Below are 22,132 nucleotides of genomic sequence, written 5' to 3' on the forward strand. Positions count from 1 at the left end.
TAGCGGTGGTGCAGTGGTTAGCGGTAGTGCAGTGGTTAGCGGTGGTGCAGTGGTTAGCCGTGGTGCAGTGGTTCTCGGTGGTGCAGTGGTGCAGTGGTTAACGGTGGTGCAGTGGTTAGCAGTGGTGCAGTGGTTAGCGGTGGTGCAGTGGTTAGCGGTAGTGCAGTGGTTAGCGGTGGTGCAGTGGTTAGCCGTGGTGCAGTGGTTCTCGGTGGTGCAGTGGTGCAGTGGTTAACGGTGGTGTAGTGGTTAGCGGTGGTGCAGTGGTTAGCGGTGGTGCAGTGGTTAGCGGTGTGTAGTGGTTAGCGGTGGTGCAGTGGTTAGCGGTGGTGTAGTGGTTAGCGGTGGTGCAGTGGTTAGCGGTGGTGCAGTGGTTAGCGGTGTAGTGGTTAGCGGTGGTGCAGTGGTGCAGTGGTTAGCGGTGGTGTAGTGGTTAGCGGTGGTGCAGTGGTTAGCGGTGGTGCAGTGGTTAGCCGTGGTGCAGTGGTTAGCGGTGTAGTGGTTAGCGGTGGTGCAGTGGTTAGCGGTGGTGCAGTGGTTAGCGGTGGTGCAGTGGTTAGCGGTGGTACAGTGGTTAGCGGTGGTGTAGTGGTTAGCGGTGGTGTAGTGGTGGAGTGGTTAGCGGTAGTGCAGTGGTTAGCGGTAGTGCAGTGGTTATCGGTGGTGTGGTGGTGTAGTGGTGGAATGGTTAGCGGTAGTGCAGTGGTTAGCGGTGGTGCAGTGGTTAGCGGTAGTGCAGTGGTTAGCGGTGGTGCAGTGGTTAGCCGTGGTGCAGTGGTTCTCGGTGGTGCAGTGGTGCAGTGGTTAACGGTGGTGCAGTGGTTAGCAGTGGTGCAGTGGTTAGCGGTGGTGCAGTGGTTAGCGGTAGTGCAGTGGTTAGCGGTGGTGCAGTGGTTAGCCGTGGTGCAGTGGTTCTCGGTGGTGCAGTGGTGCAGTGGTTAACGGTGGTGTAGTGGTTAGCGGTGGTGCAGTGGTTAGCGGTGGTGCAGTGGTTAGCGGTGTGTAGTGGTTAGCGGTGGTGCAGTGGTTAGCGGTGGTGTAGTGGTTAGCGGTGGTGCAGTGGTTAGCGGACTGCGTTACGAACCCGGCTTCGATTCCCGCTCACGGTCAACAGCAGCGATCGATATCTGAACTTGTCTTAGGCCTCCTTTAGGTCGACTCAGCCTTAAATCGGAACCTGGTGTGGTGTGTCGGCATCAACACTGGGGAGACAGCCAACCGCGTGCCCGCCTTAATAGGTGCTCGCTAATTGCCTCAGCGGTCTCTTAACGGGTATACCCGGCCGGAGGCTTTGCCTTTATTTTGTCTGTCTGTCTGTATGTTTGAGTGTGTGTACGTCGTGTGTCTGTATGTTTGATTGTGTATACGTTGTGTGTCTGGATGTTGTGTGTCTGTATGTTTGAGTGTGTGTACGTTGTGTGTCTGTATGTTTGAGTGTGTGTACGTTGTGTGCCTGTATGTTTGAGTGTGTATGCGTTGTGTCTGTATGTTTGAGTGTGTATACGCTGTGTGTCTGTATATTTGAGTGTGTATATGTATGTTTGAGTGTGTGTATGTTGTGTGTCTATGTTTGAGTGTGTATATGTTGTGTGTCTGTATGTTTGAGTGTGTGTACGTTGTGTGTCTGTATGTTTGAGTGCGTATATGTTGTGTGTCTGTATGTTTGAGTGTGTATACGTTGTGTGTCTGTATGTTTGAGTGTGTGTACGTTGTGTGCCTGTATGTTTGAGTGTGTATACGCTGTGTGTCTGTATGTTTGAGTGTGTATATGTATGTTTGAGTGTGTGTATGTTGTGTGTCTATGTTTGAGTGTGTATATGTTGTGTGTCTGTATGTTTGAGTGTGTGTACGTTGTGTGTCTGTATGTTTGAGTGCGTATATGTTGTGTGTCTGTATGTTTGAGTGTGTATACGTTGCGTGTCTGTATGTTTGAGTGTGTATACGTTGTGTCTATGTTTGAGTGTGTATACGTTGTGTGTCTGTATGTTGTGTGTCTGTATGTTTGAGTGTGTATACGTTGTGTCTATGTTTGAGTGTGTATACGTTGTGTGTCTGTATGTTTGAGTGTGTGTACGTTGTGTGTTTGTATGTTGTGTCTGTATGTTTGTGTGTGTGTACGTTGTGTGTCTGTATGTTTGAGTGTGTATGTTTGAGTGTGTGTACGTTGTGTGTTTGTATGTTGTGTCTGTATGTTTGTGTGTGTATACGTTGTGTGTCTGTATGTTTGAGTGTGTATGTTTGAGTGTGTGTACGTTGTGTGTTTGTATGTTGTGTCTGTATGTTTGAGTGTGTGTACGTTGTGTCTGTATGTTTGAGTGTGTATACGTTGTGTGTCAGTATGTTTGAGTGTGTATATGTATGTTTGAGTGTGTGTATGTTGTGTGTCTATGTTTGAGTGTGTATATGTTCTCTTTGGTTCTATTGGGTAAAGTCACGTAGGTAAAAAATAAAATAACAAAAATCACGACGTTTCGGCCACAACACAAGCGGCCTTCATCAGGTGAAGGGACGAGATTGTCTGGAGGACAGCGCTGGAGTGAAAAAGGCCATGCTCAGATCACGACCTTTAAGCTGTGTGAGAAGAAACAAAGCGCCTTGACAAAGGAATTAGCATATAATTTAGCATTGAAATGGCTCATTGAAATAGCTAAGTTAAAGTATACACATCCGCACAGGCACCCCTTGAAATAGCTGAGTGATTAGCTTGTAACTGGTCACAGAAATAGCTATGTTAAAGTCAGAGCATATACATTCACCGAGGCACCTAGTACAAATCAAACAGGAGAATTTGGCGAAACACAACCACGCTCAGACCGCGGACCTTTAAACTGTGTGCGAGCAAACAAGGTGTGTTGTGGCCGAAACGTCGTGATTTGTGTTATTTATTTTTTTACCTACGTGACTTTACCCAATAGAACCAAAGAGTATGGATCCTAGCAGTCACGAAAGCTTTAAATCTAGAATTGTGTATATGTTGTGTGTCTGTATGTTTGAGTGTGTGTACGTTGTGTGTCCGTATGTTTGAGTGCGTATATGTTGTGTGTCTGTATGTTTGAGTGTGTATACGTTGTGTGTCTGTATGTTTGAGTGTGTACGTTGTGTGTCTGTATGGTGTGTCTGTATGTTTGAGTGTGTGTACGTTGTGTGTCTGTATGTTGTGTCTGTATGTTTGAGTGTGTATATGTTGTGTGTCTGTATGTTTGAGTGTGTATACGTTGTGTGTCTGTATGTTTGAGTGTGTGTATGTTGTGTGCCTGTATATGTTGTGTGTCTGTATGTTTGAGTGTGTGTATGTTTGAGTGTGCATACGTTGTGTCTGGTTTTTTATAGTGTGTATACGTTGTGTTCATTTTAGTTCCATTTATTTGGTATAGCCCTGTGAGCCATTCAGTTCTTGAATCGGGTGCAACCGCAACAAACAAAAACATGAACAAGAAAACATCTTAAAGTGATTATGTGACTGTGCAAACAGAAAATCCAGGGAAAAAAACATCAAAATATTCCTGAAGTAGCACCATACACCAACGCTGTGCGCAAAAATCCCAGTGGGATGCAAGTCAAACAACAACAACAACCACCACAGTACAACTAAGATTAAGGCCATCAGTCTAACTCCGTACTACAATAAACAAAAACATGGCCAAACAAAAAAAACTTTTCGAAATCACCAAAATAAAAGCCATGAATGCAATGTAACAGTGATCATAGGGACTGGACCGAATTTTTAACAATAAAATACATAAATAACATGTAACACCAAACCCTAGAGCCATATTTTAGGCCACTGAATAGCAGTGGCAGCTAGGGGTGGACAACTCCTCTAGAGCAGTTTTGAGTGAAGATCTCATAGGTAGTGATTCAAGTTCCAGTTTATTGGCAATAGCATTCCAGACCCTGGGGGCATCAATAGCAAAGGCCCTACCTCCGGTTTTTGTATGGCAATAGGGAATGTGAAGCTGGTAAATGAGCGAAGACCTGAGGTCAAATTTGTTCTTTGAAACAGAGAGGAGATCCAGTAGGTAGTCTGCGGATTTTTTTGTAAGTACATCGTGAATAAATAAGATCTGGTGCACAAGCCGTCGAACATTAAGAGATGTTAAGTTTGACCCAATGTAGAAATCACAGTGGTGAGTCCTATATGGGGAGTTCAATGCAAATCTTAAGGCCGAGTGATAGATGAAATCAAGCTTTCATACAGTACACAAAATTCAAAAACTAGTATCTTGCACTAAAGATGCATTACCTGAACTATCAACAGAAGGTGTATATCGGATTAATTGTTCATGTGGCAGCTGCTACATTGGGTAGACGGGACGTAACATCAGCGTAAGACTAAAAGAACATCAGAGAAATATTAAATTATCTCAAACACAACTGTCGGCAGTGGCAGAACATGCTTGTCAACAAGGACACTCAATTGATTTTGACAATGTTGCAGTGGTGTGTAAAACGAATTATTACTGGCAAAGACTAATTAGAGAATCCATTGAAATTGAGAGGAACAAGAATAACTTTAATCGCTCTGACAGCTACCGGCTTAGTGCGGCCTGGAAGCGTATCATTAAATAATACACATTACATTTAAAGAATTACTAATCTACAACTCATTACTAATCATAACCAATGACTGATTACTAATCGATTATATAATTACAATACCCCCCCTCCGCCTCTAATCAATGCACCTGATATGAGTTAAGTGATGACGTCACCCTGCTGCTCTATATACAAACCGGGAGCAAGCGAGGGCTTTACCATTCTGGCGAATTGCTTGATGATGCTGGATGTATTTACCAGCGAAACGTCGTACTCAAACTGTAAATGTGGATTAACTCTTCAACACACCGGTGGGCTGAAGTAGTGAATTATTTGTCTTTTGTCAACGTGACACTTTTTTTGCTGATTGGCCGTGTCGGGTGGTGGAGGGTTACGACACATTTATAAATAAACGCGATCTAACCCAAAAACCTTTATTATGAATAATATTGGTCGCGAAAGCCTACGTGTTAAACTGAAATCAAGCTTCTTCAGTACAGTATTTGGGGCTGATTTATACACGATGTCACAGTAGTCAAGTAGAGGCAGTATGGTAGCTTTTATCATTTTCAAACGGAACATTGGGGGGAAGCAGTGCTTGTGTCAATACATAAAACCAATTTTTATTTTTGTCTTTTTATCAATATAATCAATGTGATCTTCAAAATTCAGTTTTGAATCCAGGATGACCCCAAGATACTTATAGATCTTGACTTGCTCTATTTGATAATTATTCAAGGAATGTAATTGTGGAAAAATAACTTCCTGCTTTAGTCCCGGTGAGAAGCATAGCACCTTGGTTTTGGAGGTATTCAGGACTAGTGTAAGAGAAACTAGCTGATGTTGTAGTTTGTTGAAATCGCCCTGGAGCTTAGCAATCACGTCATCTGGAGAGCGGCCGGCAGTAATCAGTATCGTGTCGTCTGCAAAAAGATTTACCCTGGGATGATCCAGGTCAGTGCCCAAGTCATTGACATAAAGAGAAAACAAGAGGGGGCCGAGGATGGAACCCTGTGGAACCCCTTTTGTTATCTTAACACTGTTTGACCTCCAACCATCTGTGAATACAGTTTGGGTGCGAGAAAAGAGGTAATTTTTTAAACATTGTACTGTGTTTTCGGAAAAACCGAGGCAACTTAGTTTACTAAGCAGGGTGTTGTGGTCTACTGTATCAAAAACTTTGGACAGGTCAAGGAAAAGACAGGCACAGTACTGCTTATTATCAAGGCTATTGTAAATTTGATTCAAAGAGTCTAATGCAGCAGATGTGGTGCTGTATTTTTTTTGGAACCCAGATTCTTTTAGATGTAGTAGATTGTTGGTGGACAGGAAACTGCTAATTTGGTAGTTCAATAATTTTTCTAAAATTTTCATCAATGGGGACAAAATTGAGATAGGTCGGTAGTTATTGGGATCATCTTTAGGGCCCCCTTTGTGAAGTGGACGGACATAGGAATGTTTCCATTCTAGAGGAACTGATGCTTCTTTGATGGACAAGTTGAAAATATGGGCTATAGGTTTGTATATTAGGTGACCAACAGTTAGTAGAGCAAAGACGGGAAAACTATCTACTCTGGTAGAGGAGGACCCTTTGAGGTAGGACAGTTATTTCAGAACATTACTTTCGTGGATTGGTTGGAAACTAAATTCGTTTAATGTTTGGACAGGGGTGTAGGAATTTGCATGAGCAGGGGTGACTCCCAGTACATTATCAAAAAGATTACCAGCTTCAGAAAAATGAAGGTTAAAATTGCCAACTATTTTTTTGGGATCTGAAAAATATTCCCCATTTCGGTTAAGCTCAACGGGCAGATTGTCTGTTTTGGATGCCTTTTCGATAGATTTGATTGTTTTCCAAAAAATCCTGGCATTTCCATGTGATTCCAGGAGAGTGGAGGAAAAGTAGGCATTTTTTGCATGCCGTATTTTTTTGACGCATCTATTCCTTATAATCCTGTATTCTAGCCAGTCATTTACCAAATTACTTTTCTGAGCACATGCCCAAGCCTTGTCCCTAGTTTTCATGAGCTTTGTAATCAAAGGATCATACCATGGTGGGCGGTTGCCTTTAGTTTTAAATCTAACCAACGGAACATGTTTGTTAAGAATTTTGAGAAACGTGTACCTGAAAGTCTCCCAAGCCGTAGTCAGGTTGGGGATATCACAGACCTTATCAATATCCGAGTGAAGCACATCATTTGTAAATGCCTGAGTGCTGAAGTGCCTCAAAGAGTGCTTCTCAACAATTTTAGGGGGGGCTTTGGGTCTGGCTGATGATCTCACCCCAAAAATGAAGGAATGATCACTAAGGTTATTACCCAGAACACCCGTCAGTGCGAAATTGTGAGGGGCATTTGTCAATAGAACGTCAAGCCTGTATGTTTGATCAGTGGGGGAGAGGGCTGGAATGGGGTAAGGGGTGAGGGGGCGCCTAGGACCGGTTCACACATCACTCGCCACTGGTGTTAGCCGTGGCTGGGAATCGAACTCAGGTGGCCAAGTTCTTAGCGCAGTGCGCCGAACGTCGAGTCACCACCGCTCCCCGCCACTATCACCTGCGCGCTCCCAGATTGCGCGGTGTCCGCCTCGCTCGTCTCTCGCGGCGCGATAGGCGCGCGATGCCTCCCCGTAACGAGGGGATGTGGTGCCACAACAGCGAAGCCGCTCCGTCGAAACCGGGGCCGTCGCTGTGCTGCTGCGACCGAGAAGCCACCCGGCTCCCATCACAGCACTTCCCCCGCCCCCCCCCCCCCCACCTAAACACACACACACTCAAGTAGGGCCTCATGGGGAGGGGGGGGGGCACCTGCCCTGAGTTTTTTACCCGAGAGGCCCCCTCGTGAGGGTGCTCCACGGTTTCTCAGGGTCAGGGGATTGGCAGGCACCCCCCCCCCCCCCCCCCCAGGCCAAATGGCACTGCGGCGCCGTGGCTTAACTTAGAATTAAATGACCACGGCGAACTCACTGAGAACCGCAGTGAGGAGATGCCCAAGACACACACGGACCAGCAGACAGGTGGGGAGCGGGGCAGCGCGGGTTAAGCCTCTCTACCCATGATGCACCGCGGATTAACGGCCCTACCCATGATGCACCGCGGATTAACGGCCCTACCCATGATGCACCGCGGATTAACGGCCCTACCCATGATGCACCGCGTATGGGCGGTGCGAGGGCTTTGAAAGGAGCATAAAAAGGGACGCTTTGGGGAAGCACGGGGCCATTTTTATTTGACTGGAGATCAACAGGAGGGAGGGATCGCGGAGCCGTCACCTGACTGTTACTCGCACGTCCGTGAGACGGGGCAGAGAACAGCCAGATTCTGTTTACAGCATCGTCTATCCGCGACCTCCATCGCTGCGAGGTCGGACCGTAAGTACGAGAGAGGTAAGACAAAGGGACGAAATTCGGAGAGAAAATAGAGAGCAGACAGGTCGATTAAGTATCAGGCAGTAGCGAGATAGGTTAGACCTGTCCTGCTGGTCCGTACTGACACGCACAGTCTAGTTCGATACTCGCGGGGAATAAAACCACTAATAGGATAAAGCTGTGTCGTGGTCACTGCGAGTGCGAGGAGGGAGACGGAGTGTTTGGTGTTCGCATACCGGTACGAGTGTGTACAGAGTGTTTTGTGTTCGCGCGCATACGCGGCTGTTTGCAGCGAATAAGGGAGTAGAACGTGCTTAGTGTCCGTACCTGTACGATCGTTTACAGTATTGTTCAGCGCGCGCGTACCTACACGAATATCTTCGGCGGTGCCCAGCGCTCGCGTACCTGCGCAACAGCCTACAGTAGCGCTTTGCGCTCGCGCGCCTGTGTGACGGGGTGGCGGGCGCGCACTCGCGCGATTGTCTAATAGCGAATTAAGCGCCTGGCGTGCGCGAATACGCAGCTGTGTAAACAGCCAGTTAAATCGGAGCAAAGTAATCGCGGCGTGTTTGTTTTTGCTTAAGCGCGTGGAGCGTGGGTGGGAGGGAATCCCACGGGGGCGCGCCGCGCCTGTTTATTCACGTGCAGGACGGGGTTTTACTTTGCGAGCGCGCTCACCGCGACACGCCGCCGTTGAACAGGGTAGCGCATCGCAAGCGCAAAGCGTACGAGCCGCTAATTAAGCTACGCAAACGCGGTCGACATCCCAGGCAGAGGTACAGGGGGGCGAGACATTAGGAGTCCGTAGTCTGGACCTGACAGAGCAGCCGGGGGGTAGCGGTATGAATGGAACGGGGGAGTCGGTGGGCAACGGCCCCGACAATTCAGTGATGGCAGGGGACGGTAGCCCCCACAGGGACGAGAACCCGGGACCCTGGCAAGGGCCGCGGGGCTGCGAGACGCCGCCACGGTGGTTCCATTCGCCCGAAACACAGCAGCCCACCCTCCCCCGCTCTCGCTCACAGTTCCGCGATGTCCTCAGCGACCCGCCACCAACCACCCCCCCCCCCCCCAGAACATCATAAATGATGAAAAGCATTCATCTTCTCTGCGCGAGAATCCGGGACGAGATGCGATCATTGGCGGGGCCCCGAACACGGAGCGGCATTGCTGACTCGGCCGCTTCATCAATCCGCCCGTATCTGATTATTGTTGTTATTAAGTTCAAAGCCGCGCTCGTAATGAATGCGTCAATCGCGTAAAGCGACGCCTCTCATTTGGAGCGACCGCTTTGATGCCGGCGCGATCCCCGGGTTCCTTTCACCGTGCGCGTTTTGATCACTTCGCGGACACACAACTGTCGCCTGCCGGTAGCCCCACGTTGCCTCCCCGTGTCTCGGTGTATCTCTCCGTGTCTCGGTGTATCTCTCCGTGTCTCGGTGTGTCTCCCCGTGTCTCGGTGTGTCTCGGTGTATCTCCCCGTGTCTCGGTGTGTCTCCCCGTGTCTCGGTGTATCTCTCGGTGTCTCGATGTATATCTCGGTGTATCTCTCCGTGTCTCGGTGTATCTCTCCGTGTCTCGGTGTATCTCTCCGTGTCTCGGTGTGTCTCCCCGTGTCTCGGTGTGTCTCGGTGTATCTCCCCGTGTCTCGGTGTGTCTCCCCGTGTCTCGGTGTATCTCTCGGTGTCTCGATGTATATCTCGGTGTATCTCTCCGTGTCTCGGTGTGTCTCCCCGTGTCTCGGTGTGTATCCGTGTCTTGCTGTGTCTCTTTCCGTGTCTCGGTGTGTCTCCCCGTGTCTCGCTGTGTCTCCCCGTATCTCGCTGTGTCTCTTTCCGTGTCTCGGTGTGTCTCCCCGTGTCTCGCTGTGTCTCCCCGTATCTCGCTGTGTCTCTTTCCGTGTCTCGGTGTGTCTCCCATGTCTCGGTGTATCTCCCCGTGTCTCGCTGTCTCTCTCCGTGTCTCGCCGTGTCTCTTTCCGTGTCTCGGTGTGTCTCCCCGTGTCTCGCTGTGTCTCCCCGTATCTCGCTGTGTCTCTTCGTGTCTCGGCGTGTCTCTCTCCCCGCAGTTCACTTTCTCCGTCCGTGGCTCTCTGCACCTTCCAGTGACTTGCAGCTTCTCCCGAAGTCTCCTGCTCCTCATCTTCACTCGAAGTGTCTGTCTGTGCCTCCCCACATGTCCCAGCTGCCCCCCAGCAGTCCCCTGCCTCCCCCTCGTTAAGGCGTCCTTTCCTTCGCCGTGCCTCTACATGGCTTTGCCTCTGACCCCCCCCCTCCCCCCTATTTCTTACGGCTCCCTGCGCCTCTTCATGTCTCCCAGAGGGCTCCCATACGCCCAGTAGCTCCCTGTAACTCACTACCTGTAGCTTACGCTGCACCTGATGATGCCGACCCCCTGGCTCCTCATGGCTCCCTGGTTCTCATCATTCTCGGCCACCTGTCTCTCGGTTGCTTTCTGTAACGTTCTGCGTCGCATCGTGTCTCCCCAGAGCTCCCCTTGGCTCCCTGCGCCTCGTCTCGACTCTCCGTCCCTCCCCGCGGCTCCCCAAGGCCCCCAAGGCCGCGGTTCAGACACTGATTCAACATGAAGTTTCAGAAAAACGAAAGGAAATCGATGCGAGACGCAGCTTCTGTACCAGCAGCAATCGCCGCGGAGAATTCCCACGACGCGGGCAGCGAGGCAACTCCGGGGTGGAGTCGTCATCAACGCGGAGTCGAGCTTCTGGGTTCTAAGTGTGCAAGTATTGTTGTTTCATCGAGTCACCACCTCGCCACCACGTGGTGACTGCTCTCCATGCAGTCAGACCTCGAAGGCTAAGCAGGATTGAGGCGCGTTAGTACTTGCAATGGATACCACCACCGCTGCTTGCCAGCTGTTGTAGGCGTGGAGCTGCTGGATGTTGTTAGGAGATGGCAGTGCTGAGTGTCACCCCCTCGTGTTTATGCATGGCGGGTTTTCTCCGGATTCTCAGGTTTCCTCCCACAAGAAGTCAAACGCTCAATAATAATTGGAATTGGCCGTGAATCCCAATGTGGCAAGTGGCAAGGTCCTCCTAGAAAAAGGACACTTGAGGTTTTCCTGGATAAGTGACGGACAATCTTATTTAGTCTCGACTTTGACCGCTGCTTTGATTCCTGAACGTCCCACGCAGACCCCTGCAGTCCCTTCCTCCCTCACACCCCCGTGAGCCGTCGATTCCCCTGCCACCAGCCTCGCGGTTAATTAAGGCTCTGGGATGGAGCCCCGCGCGCAGATGGGATTCTGAATGATGAAGATGAATGGGCTCGTAATGAAGTGTCTGATAATATAATTCCTCCCCCTCCCTTCCCAATGGAGTCGTGGCTCTTAATGACAAATCTCGGAATTGGGGGGGGGGCGCTCTAATCCCACATGGGGAGGTGTCAAATCCTAAATGTCAATCTTGCGTGAGTCATATTCTACTATCCCCACGTGTCGTGCAACGTCATAAGGGAAGAGATGAGTCGTGGCATTTTTATAGTGACGCTTAAATCACCCAGCACCTCAAAGTAACTTCCATCGCATCTCCCCTCAACCATTCTTCTATGTCCTTCTACAGTCTAGCCAAGGAGACTACAGTGGCAGCTGTCCCTGTGCTGCAGCGGTCTGCAACCGGACAACTTTCTTGGCACGTGAGTCGCATGCGTGCCATTAGAACGGGAGGAACACGCGACGGGTAGTAACCACAGCCATATCGAGATGTATTTGTGGATGTGATGTGCCGGGGTGAGGAAACATTTTCTGGGTTTGTCGACCGGTTAAAATTGAATCATCGAGAGGAGGGGAATCTTTGTCGTATTATGTATCAAAATTAAATTAAATGCACCGCTGTAAGTGAACGCGAGCGTGGGAGTATGTGCACGCTTGGGTTTGCGCACCACTTATATCAATACGTACGTGTTGCACGAGACATTATCTGTTTCCCGCAGCGAGTAGCGGCTATTCGCGTTCAATCCGTCTTTCAACCACCCCGGGGGATCGTGCCATGCGTGTGCGACCACGCGCGCGTGCACACACTAAGGCAGAAGAAAATACACAAACACTCACAAATACACAAACACGCATGCGGCTTTCATTCCTCGTCGCGGTCATGGGGTCGCAATCTGAACGCCAACACAGACGCGTGCACCTTCTGCACTCCGTGCGTCACGCGCTGACATCCGAGGTTCTGGGATCTTGGTTCTGTCGCCTGAGATTTTACGACGTGTGATCTGAGATCCCTCTGCAATGTGATATCTGCGCTCTGTGGAGATGTGAGATCTCTACTTTGAGATATGTGCTCTGAGATTTGAGACGTGCTCTACGAACTGTGATCTGATATCCAAGCCCTCAGATCTGTACACTGATATGAGACCTGTGCCCTAAGATATGAGATCTGTGCCCTGCGCTATGTCGCTGAGACTCTGCTCCGCGTCTGAGCTCTTTGCTCTCGTCTCTATATCCTCTGTTGTTTGCTCCAGACGAGGAGAGGCGCAATCATTTACCGCGGAATCTTCACCCAATAACTGATCACGCTGTGATCTCGTTTTATTTTTAAACCCAGTTTTTTTCTACGGTAACGCGAGTACAAACACGTTTTCAATCGATACAGCTCTATTTCCAAGTAGCACCTTGCTGCTTACAGCCGTGGATGAATGTCAATCCCATTTGTTAGGGCCGAGGCGCGTGGGGCAATGAGCCCCGTCGGACACCCCCCCCCCCCCAGGAACGCAGGGGTCCCCACACGTCCACTCTGTTGGGGCGGGGGGTGGGGCGAGGGGTGCTGCCAGATGCTGGATGCGACGTCGGTGTGGGCCGGACCGTACGCGCCAATCACCGTGGGGCGCGGTGATGGAAACTGAAAGCCACCGGGAGCGCGGCTCCTGCCCTGCGTGGCTCGGAGTGAAACACTCGCCAACACCGCGGGGCGATGTGGACAGCAGGGGGCAGTGCAGCAAACCCCATCGCTGCACTGTACTTCTATGCTCCCCGTGGTCTATGCCCCGCACCTTCGCGACTGGTGAGTGAAAGTCAGCTCATTTGTAACGAAAATTTTTATTCGCCACATTTCATTCACAACACCTTGTAGGAGGACTCCTGATAGAAGGTGGACGTTCGAACAGCGGCCCTTCTGCAGAGCGGACATACCTACAGTGACCAGCGCGATGAAGAGCCCTCAAATAACCCTGTGAACGGCACACATGCTTACCATGGCCCAAGATTTTTCAACCTGCAGTTACCGAGACGCGCAATGACGAAGCATCCGGTACGGGGAGTGAAACGTCGGACATCGTGTCGGACAACACACGGTGTGACGCCAAACCCCATCGGACAACCCACACAGCACAACCGCGCGTTTGCTCAGCAACGATATGGCGAATGCGTTCCACTGCATGCGTAGAGACTGGGAAACTCGACAACACTGAGTCTGGGGTGCTCGGCGCTTCTCTTAGCGGTGGCGTTAATTTTTAATGTTGATCCTCTCTGGTTCTTTCGGATTTTTAAAGTTTGTTTTCCTTTCACAAAGCCGCCGAGTGCCCGACCAGGCGCGGTTCGCACACTTGGGGCGTTGGGGCGCCGCCCCACCAAGCGACTGGAGATGATAAATACTTTTCTATAAATAGTTTTGTTGTGTTTAAAAACATGAAAATATAATGATTCTTTAAACGTGAATTACCTAGTGAAGACAACATTTTAAGTTGTTCGTATTAGAAAGCGCTGCTGCAACACCACAGTCTGATTTGTGCCTCGGGGAGATTTCCCTTCGTCTGTTGCGTTTCAGCTTCGCTTTGTAGCCACGCCGTTGGAGACCCATTCAGGTGTCACAACGCGTGGTGGCACTGCAAATCGAGCAGCAGCTCACGGCCTCCACGCTCTCGGCTTTTGGCAGTGTCCAAGGGGTTGTGTCGTGTGGACTTGAGGCTCATGGGGACAGCATTAGAGTGCTTTGTTGTTATGTTTCGTATTGTTTATGAATGCCTCACCGTTGGTAGATAAGACAGTTGTGTATCACTTTCACGAGAAGGCCAATGACATGACGAGGTGCTTCTTAATTATACCACCATATTTTCAGAGGTCACTCACAACAGCCCCACCTAGTGGACATATCACGAGCCGCTACTGTGCCCGACTTTTAAGTTCAGAAGTGGCAAATGAAGTGTCTCTCCCACTGAGACGCAGCGATGTGTCTCGGCGACTTCTCCTTCTGCCTCTCCGAGGTCTGACGCACGGCGGCGAGGCCCCGCATGGCTGCCCGACCCCAAAAAAGCGACAACGCGATTGGAGGATGGAGGAGGCGGCGAATCGGAAGACCTGGCAAAGGTCCCAGGGATGGATTCCGGGCGGGGCTGCGGTGAATGTGTGGACCTAATGCTGTTGGGTGGTTGGATACTTGCTAATGTAATTTTAACTTTGATCATTACCTCTGTGTCGATAGTTCAATGTGCCATTGTATTGAGGGACTACTGCTGTGTGGTGGCATCTTGGCGTGGTCTCGGACTATGTTGTTGGTTTTGCTGCCTTTTCCCAATCTTGATACGTCGGACTTATATAATGAATTGATTGATTTTTATTTAGTGACTTCACCATTTTCTCCACTTTTTCACTCCTATCGTTTGATGTATTGTTTGCTGTTGCAGCTTACTGACCCGCTCATGCTAAACATTTGTGAAAAAGAGCTTCAGGGCTCATCGGATTCTTCCAGTCTAAATAAAGATTCTGAGACTTGGTGAGAGTTAGGGGCAGAGTCACTACCACTAGCTGGTTGGCTAGCTTGTGAGGATTAGAGCTAGCACTCGTGGCTGGTTGGATACTTGGGGGAGGTTCGGGGTAGAATCAGGACGCGTATCTGGTTGGCGAGTTGGTTTGGGTTATAATCATAGCTGGGTGTAGTGCTTGTGTGCACGAATGTGCCCCACGTCTTTAAATCAGCGCTCCCCACGTCACGTGTGGGGCGCGTGTAACAATCATCAGGCGCGTGCAGCATGTAACGACTTCATATGTATTTGAACGGAGCATTGCTGGTAAGGGTGGATCGGTGGCAGCCAGCAGTGAATTGACAAAATCCTGTGAATTATGATTATTATTGTGATTATGATTATTATTGTGATGATAAGATACCCCGAAACGCGTACCCGGGGTAAGTCGTGGAAAGCCACGACACACCCCGATCTGTCGGTCCACGTGGTAGAAAATTAACGCCCTTGCCAATGGACCAAGCCACCTGGCATTTACCGTCACGCCTTGGCTAGGCGAGACACGCGTCGCGGGGGGGGGGGGCTCCTTGCCGAGTCTCTGCCAATTAGCCGAATTATCGCGGCAGCGCGCTCGGTAAAGAGCCGCGTTAATTGGGGACGGTGACCGAAAATAATCATCACCTAGAATAATAATCACCTTCACGGGGAGACGGCGTTGGCCTCATCAGCGGTTCGGGATCTCCATTAACAGCTGGCGAGGCTCTGCGTCTTGCATCACGCACCTCGCACCCTGCATCACGCACCTCGCACCCTGCATCACGCACCCTGCACCTTGCATCACGCACCCAGCACCCTGCATCACGCACCCTGCACCAGGCACCCTGCATCACGCACCAGGCACCCTGTATCACGCACCCTGCATCACGCACCAGGCACCCTGCATCACGGACCCAGCACCCTGCATCACGCACCCAGCACCCTGTATCACGCACCAGGCACCCTGCACCACGGACCCAGCACCCTGCATCACGCACCCAGCACCCTGTATCACGCACCAGGCACCCTGCATCACGCACCCAGCACCCTGTATCACGCACCAGGCACCCTGCACCACGGACCCAGCACCCTGCATCACGCACCCTGCATCACGCACCCAGCACCCTGTATCACGCATCCAGCACCCTGTATCACGCACCAGGCACCCAGCATCACGCACCCAGCATCACGCACCCAGCACCCAGCATCACGCACCCAGAGCCCTGCATCACGCACCAGGCACCCTGCATCACGTACCAGGCACCCTGCATCACGCACCCAGAACCCTGCATCACGCACCCAGCACCCTGCATCACGCACCCAGCACCCTGCATCACGCACCCAGCACCCTGCATCACGTACCAGGCACCCTGTATCACGCACCCAGAGCCCTGCATCACGCACCAGGCACCCTGCATCACGCACCAGGCACCCTGCATCACGCACCAGGCACCCTGCATCACGCACCAGGCACCCTGCATCACGCACCCAGCACCCTGCATCAAGCACCCAGCACCCTGCATCACGCACCTAGCACCCTGCATCACGCACCCTGCATCACGCACCCAGCATCACGCACCAGGCACCCTGCATCACGCACCCAGCATCACGCACCAGGCACCCTGCATCACGCACCCAACACCCTGCATCACGCACCCGGCACCCTGCATCACGCACCCGGCACCCTGCATCACGCACCCAGCACCCTGCATCACGCACCAAACATCGCAGTAACTTGGAACACAGTCACGCATGGATTAGTCCAGGGGTGGGCAAATTTTTTGACTCGCGGGCCACAATGGGTTCTAAAATTTGACAGAGGGGCCGGGCCAGGAAACAGATGGATGGAGTGTTTGTGTGAACTAATATGACATGTAAAAATCATTACATGAAAGGATTTGGCCTTTAACAGGTAGCAAAGCATTTATTTGCAAGGCAATTTAACAGATTGCACGAACATGAACAATACAAAAACATGTCGTAACGTGACTGATCAAACATCATGAAAACATGTGAGGCCTGCGCCAAAACCAATGACCTCACTTGAACTTCTTTATTATCTACATTAACAGGTTAGGGCAGCCACGCAGGCTGTGTGTCGGAGATTTGGCTCCAACCTCGCTGCAGCAACACATCATCACTGTCAGTTTCAGTGGGAACAGTGTTGTTGATCTCCCATTTTTGCCAGTGCATCCAAGTCTGGAGTTATTTTGGTTGTGGCAATTCTCAGGATATATCTGAGGTGCTGATCCGTTAACTTTGATCTGTGACGGGCTTTGTTGGCGTTCATGACGCTGAATGTCTGCTCACACACATAAGTCGAGCCAAACAAAGTCAGCATCTTCTGTGCAGTCCTCCAGAGGTTTGGAAACGTGGCTCTGTTAAGTGAAGTAGAAAAGTCATCCAGTTTAACAGAGTTTAACTTCTCCTTTAGGACGGAGTCAGACTGAAGCTCTATCAGTTCCAACTGCAGCTCCTGTGGTGCTGCTTCAGAGTCTTGTGACAGGGGACAGGACACCAGCTGAAGTGACTGTTCAATGTTTTCGAAATCAGAGAGCCTAAAGCAGAATTCTACGTGCAGGTCCTCAAGTGATTTGCTGTATTTTTTTGCGTTTCGCGGTGCCTCTTCCTGCATGGCAAGAGTGGGGAAATGAGCGAAAGATTTGTTTGCAATTTGTCTGGAGAACAAAGTGAGCTTGGATTTGAAGGCTTTCACATGTTTGTACATGTCGTGAACAAACTGATCTTTCCCCTGCAGTTTCACATTCAGCTCATTCATGTGTAAAAATATGCCCACAGCAAACGCAAAGTCACTAAGCCAGTTCTTGTCGCTTAGCTCAGGGAATTCGTCAGATTTCCCCATCAACTCCAAAAATGCGATGTCCTCTTTCAGCTCCCACACTCGTTGTAACACTGTCCCCAAACTTAACCAGCGGACACGAGAGTGGTACAGCAAGTCCTGATGATCCGCATCAGTTTCCTCCAGGAACGTAAAGCTGATGGTGCTGAAGTCCCCTTGCTCGTATAAAGTTAACAAGTTTTACGGCTGGATTCATGACATGATTAAGCTGCAATAGAGACTTACACAGGGATTCCTGATGGATGATGCAGTGAAGAAAAATAAGATCCTGGTCAGGGTTTTCCTCTTTCACTTTATTCTGGATTCTTTTCAGCAGCCCAACATTTTTTCCAGTTAAATTTGGCGATCCATCCGCTGTGACATTGACAAGTTTACTCCAAGGTAGCTTCATTCTTTCGATGACAGCAGACACCTGGTTATACAAGTCCTCTCCCCGCGTTGTTCCTTTCAGGGACTCCATGGTCAAAAACTCCTCTTATCGCAAAACTGCCAATGCCTCGGATAAAAATGAGGAGCTGAGCAGTGTCTTTTACGTGCATACTTTCATCCAGTGCTAGTGAATATAACTCAAAGGAATCAGACTTTTTGTTTAATTGGCTGGCTATATTTTCATCAATCAGTTCCACACGGCGAGTCACAGTCCTGCGTGATAAACTTTTCAAATTTGCTTTTGATCTCCGGACACTAGATGTCTGCTGTCTGTACCATGCATTCTTTTACAAACTCGCCTTGGGAGAAAGGCTTGCTAGCCTTTGCTATTCCGAATGCCACAAAAAAACTTGCCTTGGTAGTTGACTCTTGAATCGCAGTTTGTCGGTGAAAAAAAATGTTGCTGAGTCTGTAAATTAGCCGCCAACCTCTGAGCCGTAGCCGCTCGTTCTTGCGTTGACTGCTTGCTAGCGTAGTTGGCATGCTTCGTAGCAAAGTGACGGCTGATGTTGTACTCCTTGAAAACTGCGACAGATTCTCGGCATATCAGGCATACAGCCTTCGATTGGACTTAAGTGAAAAAGTATTTTGTTGTCCACTCCGTGTTAAACACTCGGCACTCATTGTCCACTTTTCGTTTCCTTGATCCGCTCATTTTACAGAAGGGCTCACAGGGCAAAGCGAAAAAGTGAAGGGTGCACCGTATCTAACTCAGCAATGTAAACAAAGCCTGAAAATGGCGCTGACGGCCCGCAATGCATTGCGAGATCATGTGCCCTTTCGAGCCCTATACACCACACTCCCGGTCAAAGTGCGCCATCTAATGGGGAAATGGGGGCATTACAGGAGAAAAGTAAAATTTAATTTAATGATAATATTTGGACAAGTTAGGCGGGCCGGATTAAAAAGCCCAACGGGCCGTGTACGGCCTTGGGACCGTACTTTGCCCATGTCTGGATTAGTCGATAAATATCGATGGCGAAGCTTCACGATTGTTAATCTTAAGAATCGCGAGGGAAGAGTCCCGACGTGCTTTGCATTGTAGGCCTCTTTGTTTTATCAAAGCGGGAGAGGAGTGATAAAACAAAGAGGAGATTGCGAGCGCCGTGGGGGGGGGGGGGAGGTGGGCCGTGGTAACGAGGAGGAGCGTCCCGCGTGCGTCGAGGTGTTTAATCAGTGCGCATTCCCAGCTGCGGCACCGATCAGAGACACGGAAACTGACGGAGAGCATTGAGCGGCAGTTGCTGCTGCTGCTACTGCTGCAAAGGGCGCACAGAAGCACGGAGAGCCGCACGCCACCGTGGAAACGGAGCAACGGGATCGGTTCTAGTGCAGCAGTGGAGATTGGTGACGGCAGCATTGGACCGTGGGGGGAGGGGGGGTGGCGACGGGGTAGGCATGCGTTCATCCAGCAGTGGATAGACAGTGCCTGCTATGACGACACGTTGTATTTTAATGGGTCACCGTGACACATCCAGCCACTCGAGGCCGCTACATTAAACACAATGTTAAATAAACAATGTACTGTTGAGCCGAATAGAAACCACTGAATCGCGGCAATTGTATTCACGTTGGACTTCTTTCGCACCGTACGTAGCCAACCGTGATACTCGGAGGTGCGGGAGAAGGACAACAAACTTAAAACACACGAAACGAAATGCCACCGGAATCGCTGCACTCGACATCACCCGACGCTGCCCAGCTCTGCACTCTGCCCCGGTGCCGCCTGCCACACTCAGTGGCCACGACCCCCACCTACCCACCCGGCACTGACAGCCGGAACCTCACGGCCACCCCCCCCCCCTCCAAAACCGCACTCCCACATTCCGAACCCCACCCCCCATTCCACTCCCCGAACCCCGTCTCCTGCTCCTGCGCATCCCAACCCAGGCCCGTGCACACCGCGACTTGCACTCCCTGCACCCTCGTCTCCTGTACACCACCACACCGCGCACCACGAACCTCCTCCCCTAGCTGACACCCAGCACGTCACACCCTGCGCTGCGCTCCGCTCGTCACCACGCGCCTGCGACCCCGTCCCCTGCGCTCAAAAACCCACAGATGCCACCACTCCCTTCCAACGACAAAGGTTCCCCGTGTAGCCTTGGACAAACTGTTGGGGCAAGTGCTATTAGCGAGAATCTATAAAGGCCGGCACGGCACACGAGGAGGTGGGTTGCCAGCACCACGCCCGGCCGCCTTTGTCTCCCCAATGGCGATATTTACACATCGTACCATGTACTCATTTGAGACTGAGTTTACCTAAGAGAGGCCCAATGGCAGTTCAGAGAATCGCCACCACCGCCGTTGTTGTTGACCACGAGGGAGTGGTGGGGTCGCGCTCACCGCGACACCACCACTGCCACACCCCCCGCCCTCAGCTCCCAACACTCTCACCAAACCACGCGCCCCCCCCCCCGTCCTGTCGACTCTGGCCTCCTCGCCCTCCCGCCCGCCCGCCCGCGCGCAGACCAACGTCACCCGCGGCACAACAAAGACTCCCACGCGCCGAGCGCAGGAAGCGAGGGAGGGAGTAGCGAGAGGGAGCGTTCGGAGGGGGGCACAGCCAGTCGCGGGGGAAGAAGGGGGAGCTACTCGCGTCGTCTCAGCCTGGTAGTCGACCGCTTGCTTTTACTCTCCTGCCGCACCAGCGCTGTCGTGCGGGGCGCTCCCTCCCTCGACGAATTATCTTGCGCAGGGCGCTTCGTGGCCACTCGCGTGCGCAGGGTGCTTCCTGGTCAAGCGGCAGCGCAGGGAGCGTCCGTGGTCTCCCTCTCTCTCGTGCTGCAGGGCGCTCCGTGGTCTCTCTCCCTTTCGTGCTGCAGGGCGCTCCGTGGGCACTGCGTTCTCCAGGGAGCTCCGTTGGCCTCACGGTTGCGCAGGGCGTCCCTGTGGCCACTCGCTCTTGCAGGGGGAGCCTGGGCCCCGCGACTCCCGGCTGGCATCCAGGAATTCGCGAACCCTGGGACCGCGCGCGGGAGACGAGGCCGCGGGAGACGCGACGCGTCTTTATCCAGCGAGGTGCCGAGATGATATCCACATGCACACACGTGTATACACATGCGTATACACACACGTGTACACACATGCATGCACACACGTGTCCACGCATGCGTATACACACACGTGTACACACATGCATGCACACACGTGTCCACGCATGCGTATACACACACGTGTACACACATGCGTATACACACACGTGTACACACATGCGCATGCACACACGTGTCCATGCATGCAGACACGTGTCCACGCATGCGTATACACACACGTGTACACACATGCATGCACACACGTGTACACACATGCATGCACACACGTGTCCATGCATGCGTATACACATACGTGTACACACATAGGCTATACAAAAACAAAGACATGCACAAAGGGAGCACGTACGCATGTTCATGCGTGTCCATACACACACGTTTATACACGTGCACGCACACACGTGTACGCACACACCCCCGCATACAAAGACAAAGATCCCTGTATAGCCTTACCCAAACGAGACTGTTGGGACAAGTCCCGTATATGCACACATGAACGTATATACACAGTACGTGTACGCACAGACGTCTGTACATATACACCCACGCACGCACGTGTAAACAGGTACACACGCACGCACACACGCACGCACACACACGCACGTGTAAACAGGGACACACGCACGCATACATAATGAGCGCGATGCATTTGCAATTCACTGCGCGATGCCCTTGGTGGGTCCCACTTTGCTGGAGTTTACTGGAGCCGTGAGCTCTGCGAGATCAGTGCTGGGTCAGTGCTGGGTCAGTGCTGGATCAGTGCTGCGTAAGTGCTGGGTCAGTGCTGGAACAGTGCTGTATCAGTGCTGGATCAGTGCTGGGTCAGTGCTGGATCAGTGCTGGATCAGTGCTGTATCAGTGCTGGGTCAGTGCTGGGTCAGTGCTGGGTCAGTGCTGTATCAGTGCTGGATCAGTACTGGGTCAGTGTTGGGTCAGTGCTGGATCAGTGCTGGATCAGTGCTGGATGAGTGCTGTATCAGTGCTGGGTCAGTGCTGGGTCAGTGCTGGGTCAGTGCTGTATCAGTGCTGGGTCAGTGCTGGGTCAGTGCTGGATCAGTGCTGGATCAGTACTGGGTCAATGCTGGGTCAGTGCTGGATCAGTGCTGTATCAGTGCTGGATCAGTACTGGGTCAATGCTGGGTCAGTGCTGGATCAGTGCT

General features: G+C 51.2%; 1 protein-coding gene across 7 annotated transcripts in view; it reads left to right on the forward strand.

Annotated features, from left to right (window-relative positions):
* The first annotated feature begins 7,692 nt into the window (after positions 1–7,692).
* The window catches only part of LOC116940056 (tumor protein p53-inducible protein 11-like), a 79,918-nt gene continuing 65,478 nt past the window's right edge, over positions 7,693–22,132 (forward strand). For 2 of the 7 annotated variants that reach the window (XR_012941188.1, XM_032949339.2), the window contains exons 1-5: positions 7,693–7,920; positions 10,391–10,638; positions 11,480–11,552; positions 12,626–12,919; positions 20,745–20,940. Coding sequence is in view for 4 of the 7 variants with exons in the window: in XM_032949339.2 (XP_032805230.1) it covers positions 10,486–10,638; positions 11,480–11,552; positions 12,626–12,919; positions 20,745–20,940 (716 nt within the window). In the remaining 3 variants the exon portion in view is untranslated. Of the gene's footprint in view, positions 7,921–10,390; positions 10,639–11,479; positions 11,553–12,625; positions 12,920–20,073; positions 20,091–20,391; positions 20,533–20,744; positions 20,941–22,132 lie in introns of those variants that run through there. The other 5 variants (XM_032949341.2, XM_032949336.2, XM_032949340.2 and 2 more) reach the window with 5 other exon arrangements.

This window comes from Petromyzon marinus, chromosome 7 (assembly GCF_048934315.1).
Source record: "Petromyzon marinus isolate PM22_M1 ecotype Great Lakes invasive population chromosome 7, UKy_Petmar_22M1.pri1.0, whole genome shotgun sequence".
NCBI classification, from domain to species: Eukaryota; Metazoa; Chordata; class Hyperoartia; order Petromyzontiformes; family Petromyzontidae; genus Petromyzon; species Petromyzon marinus.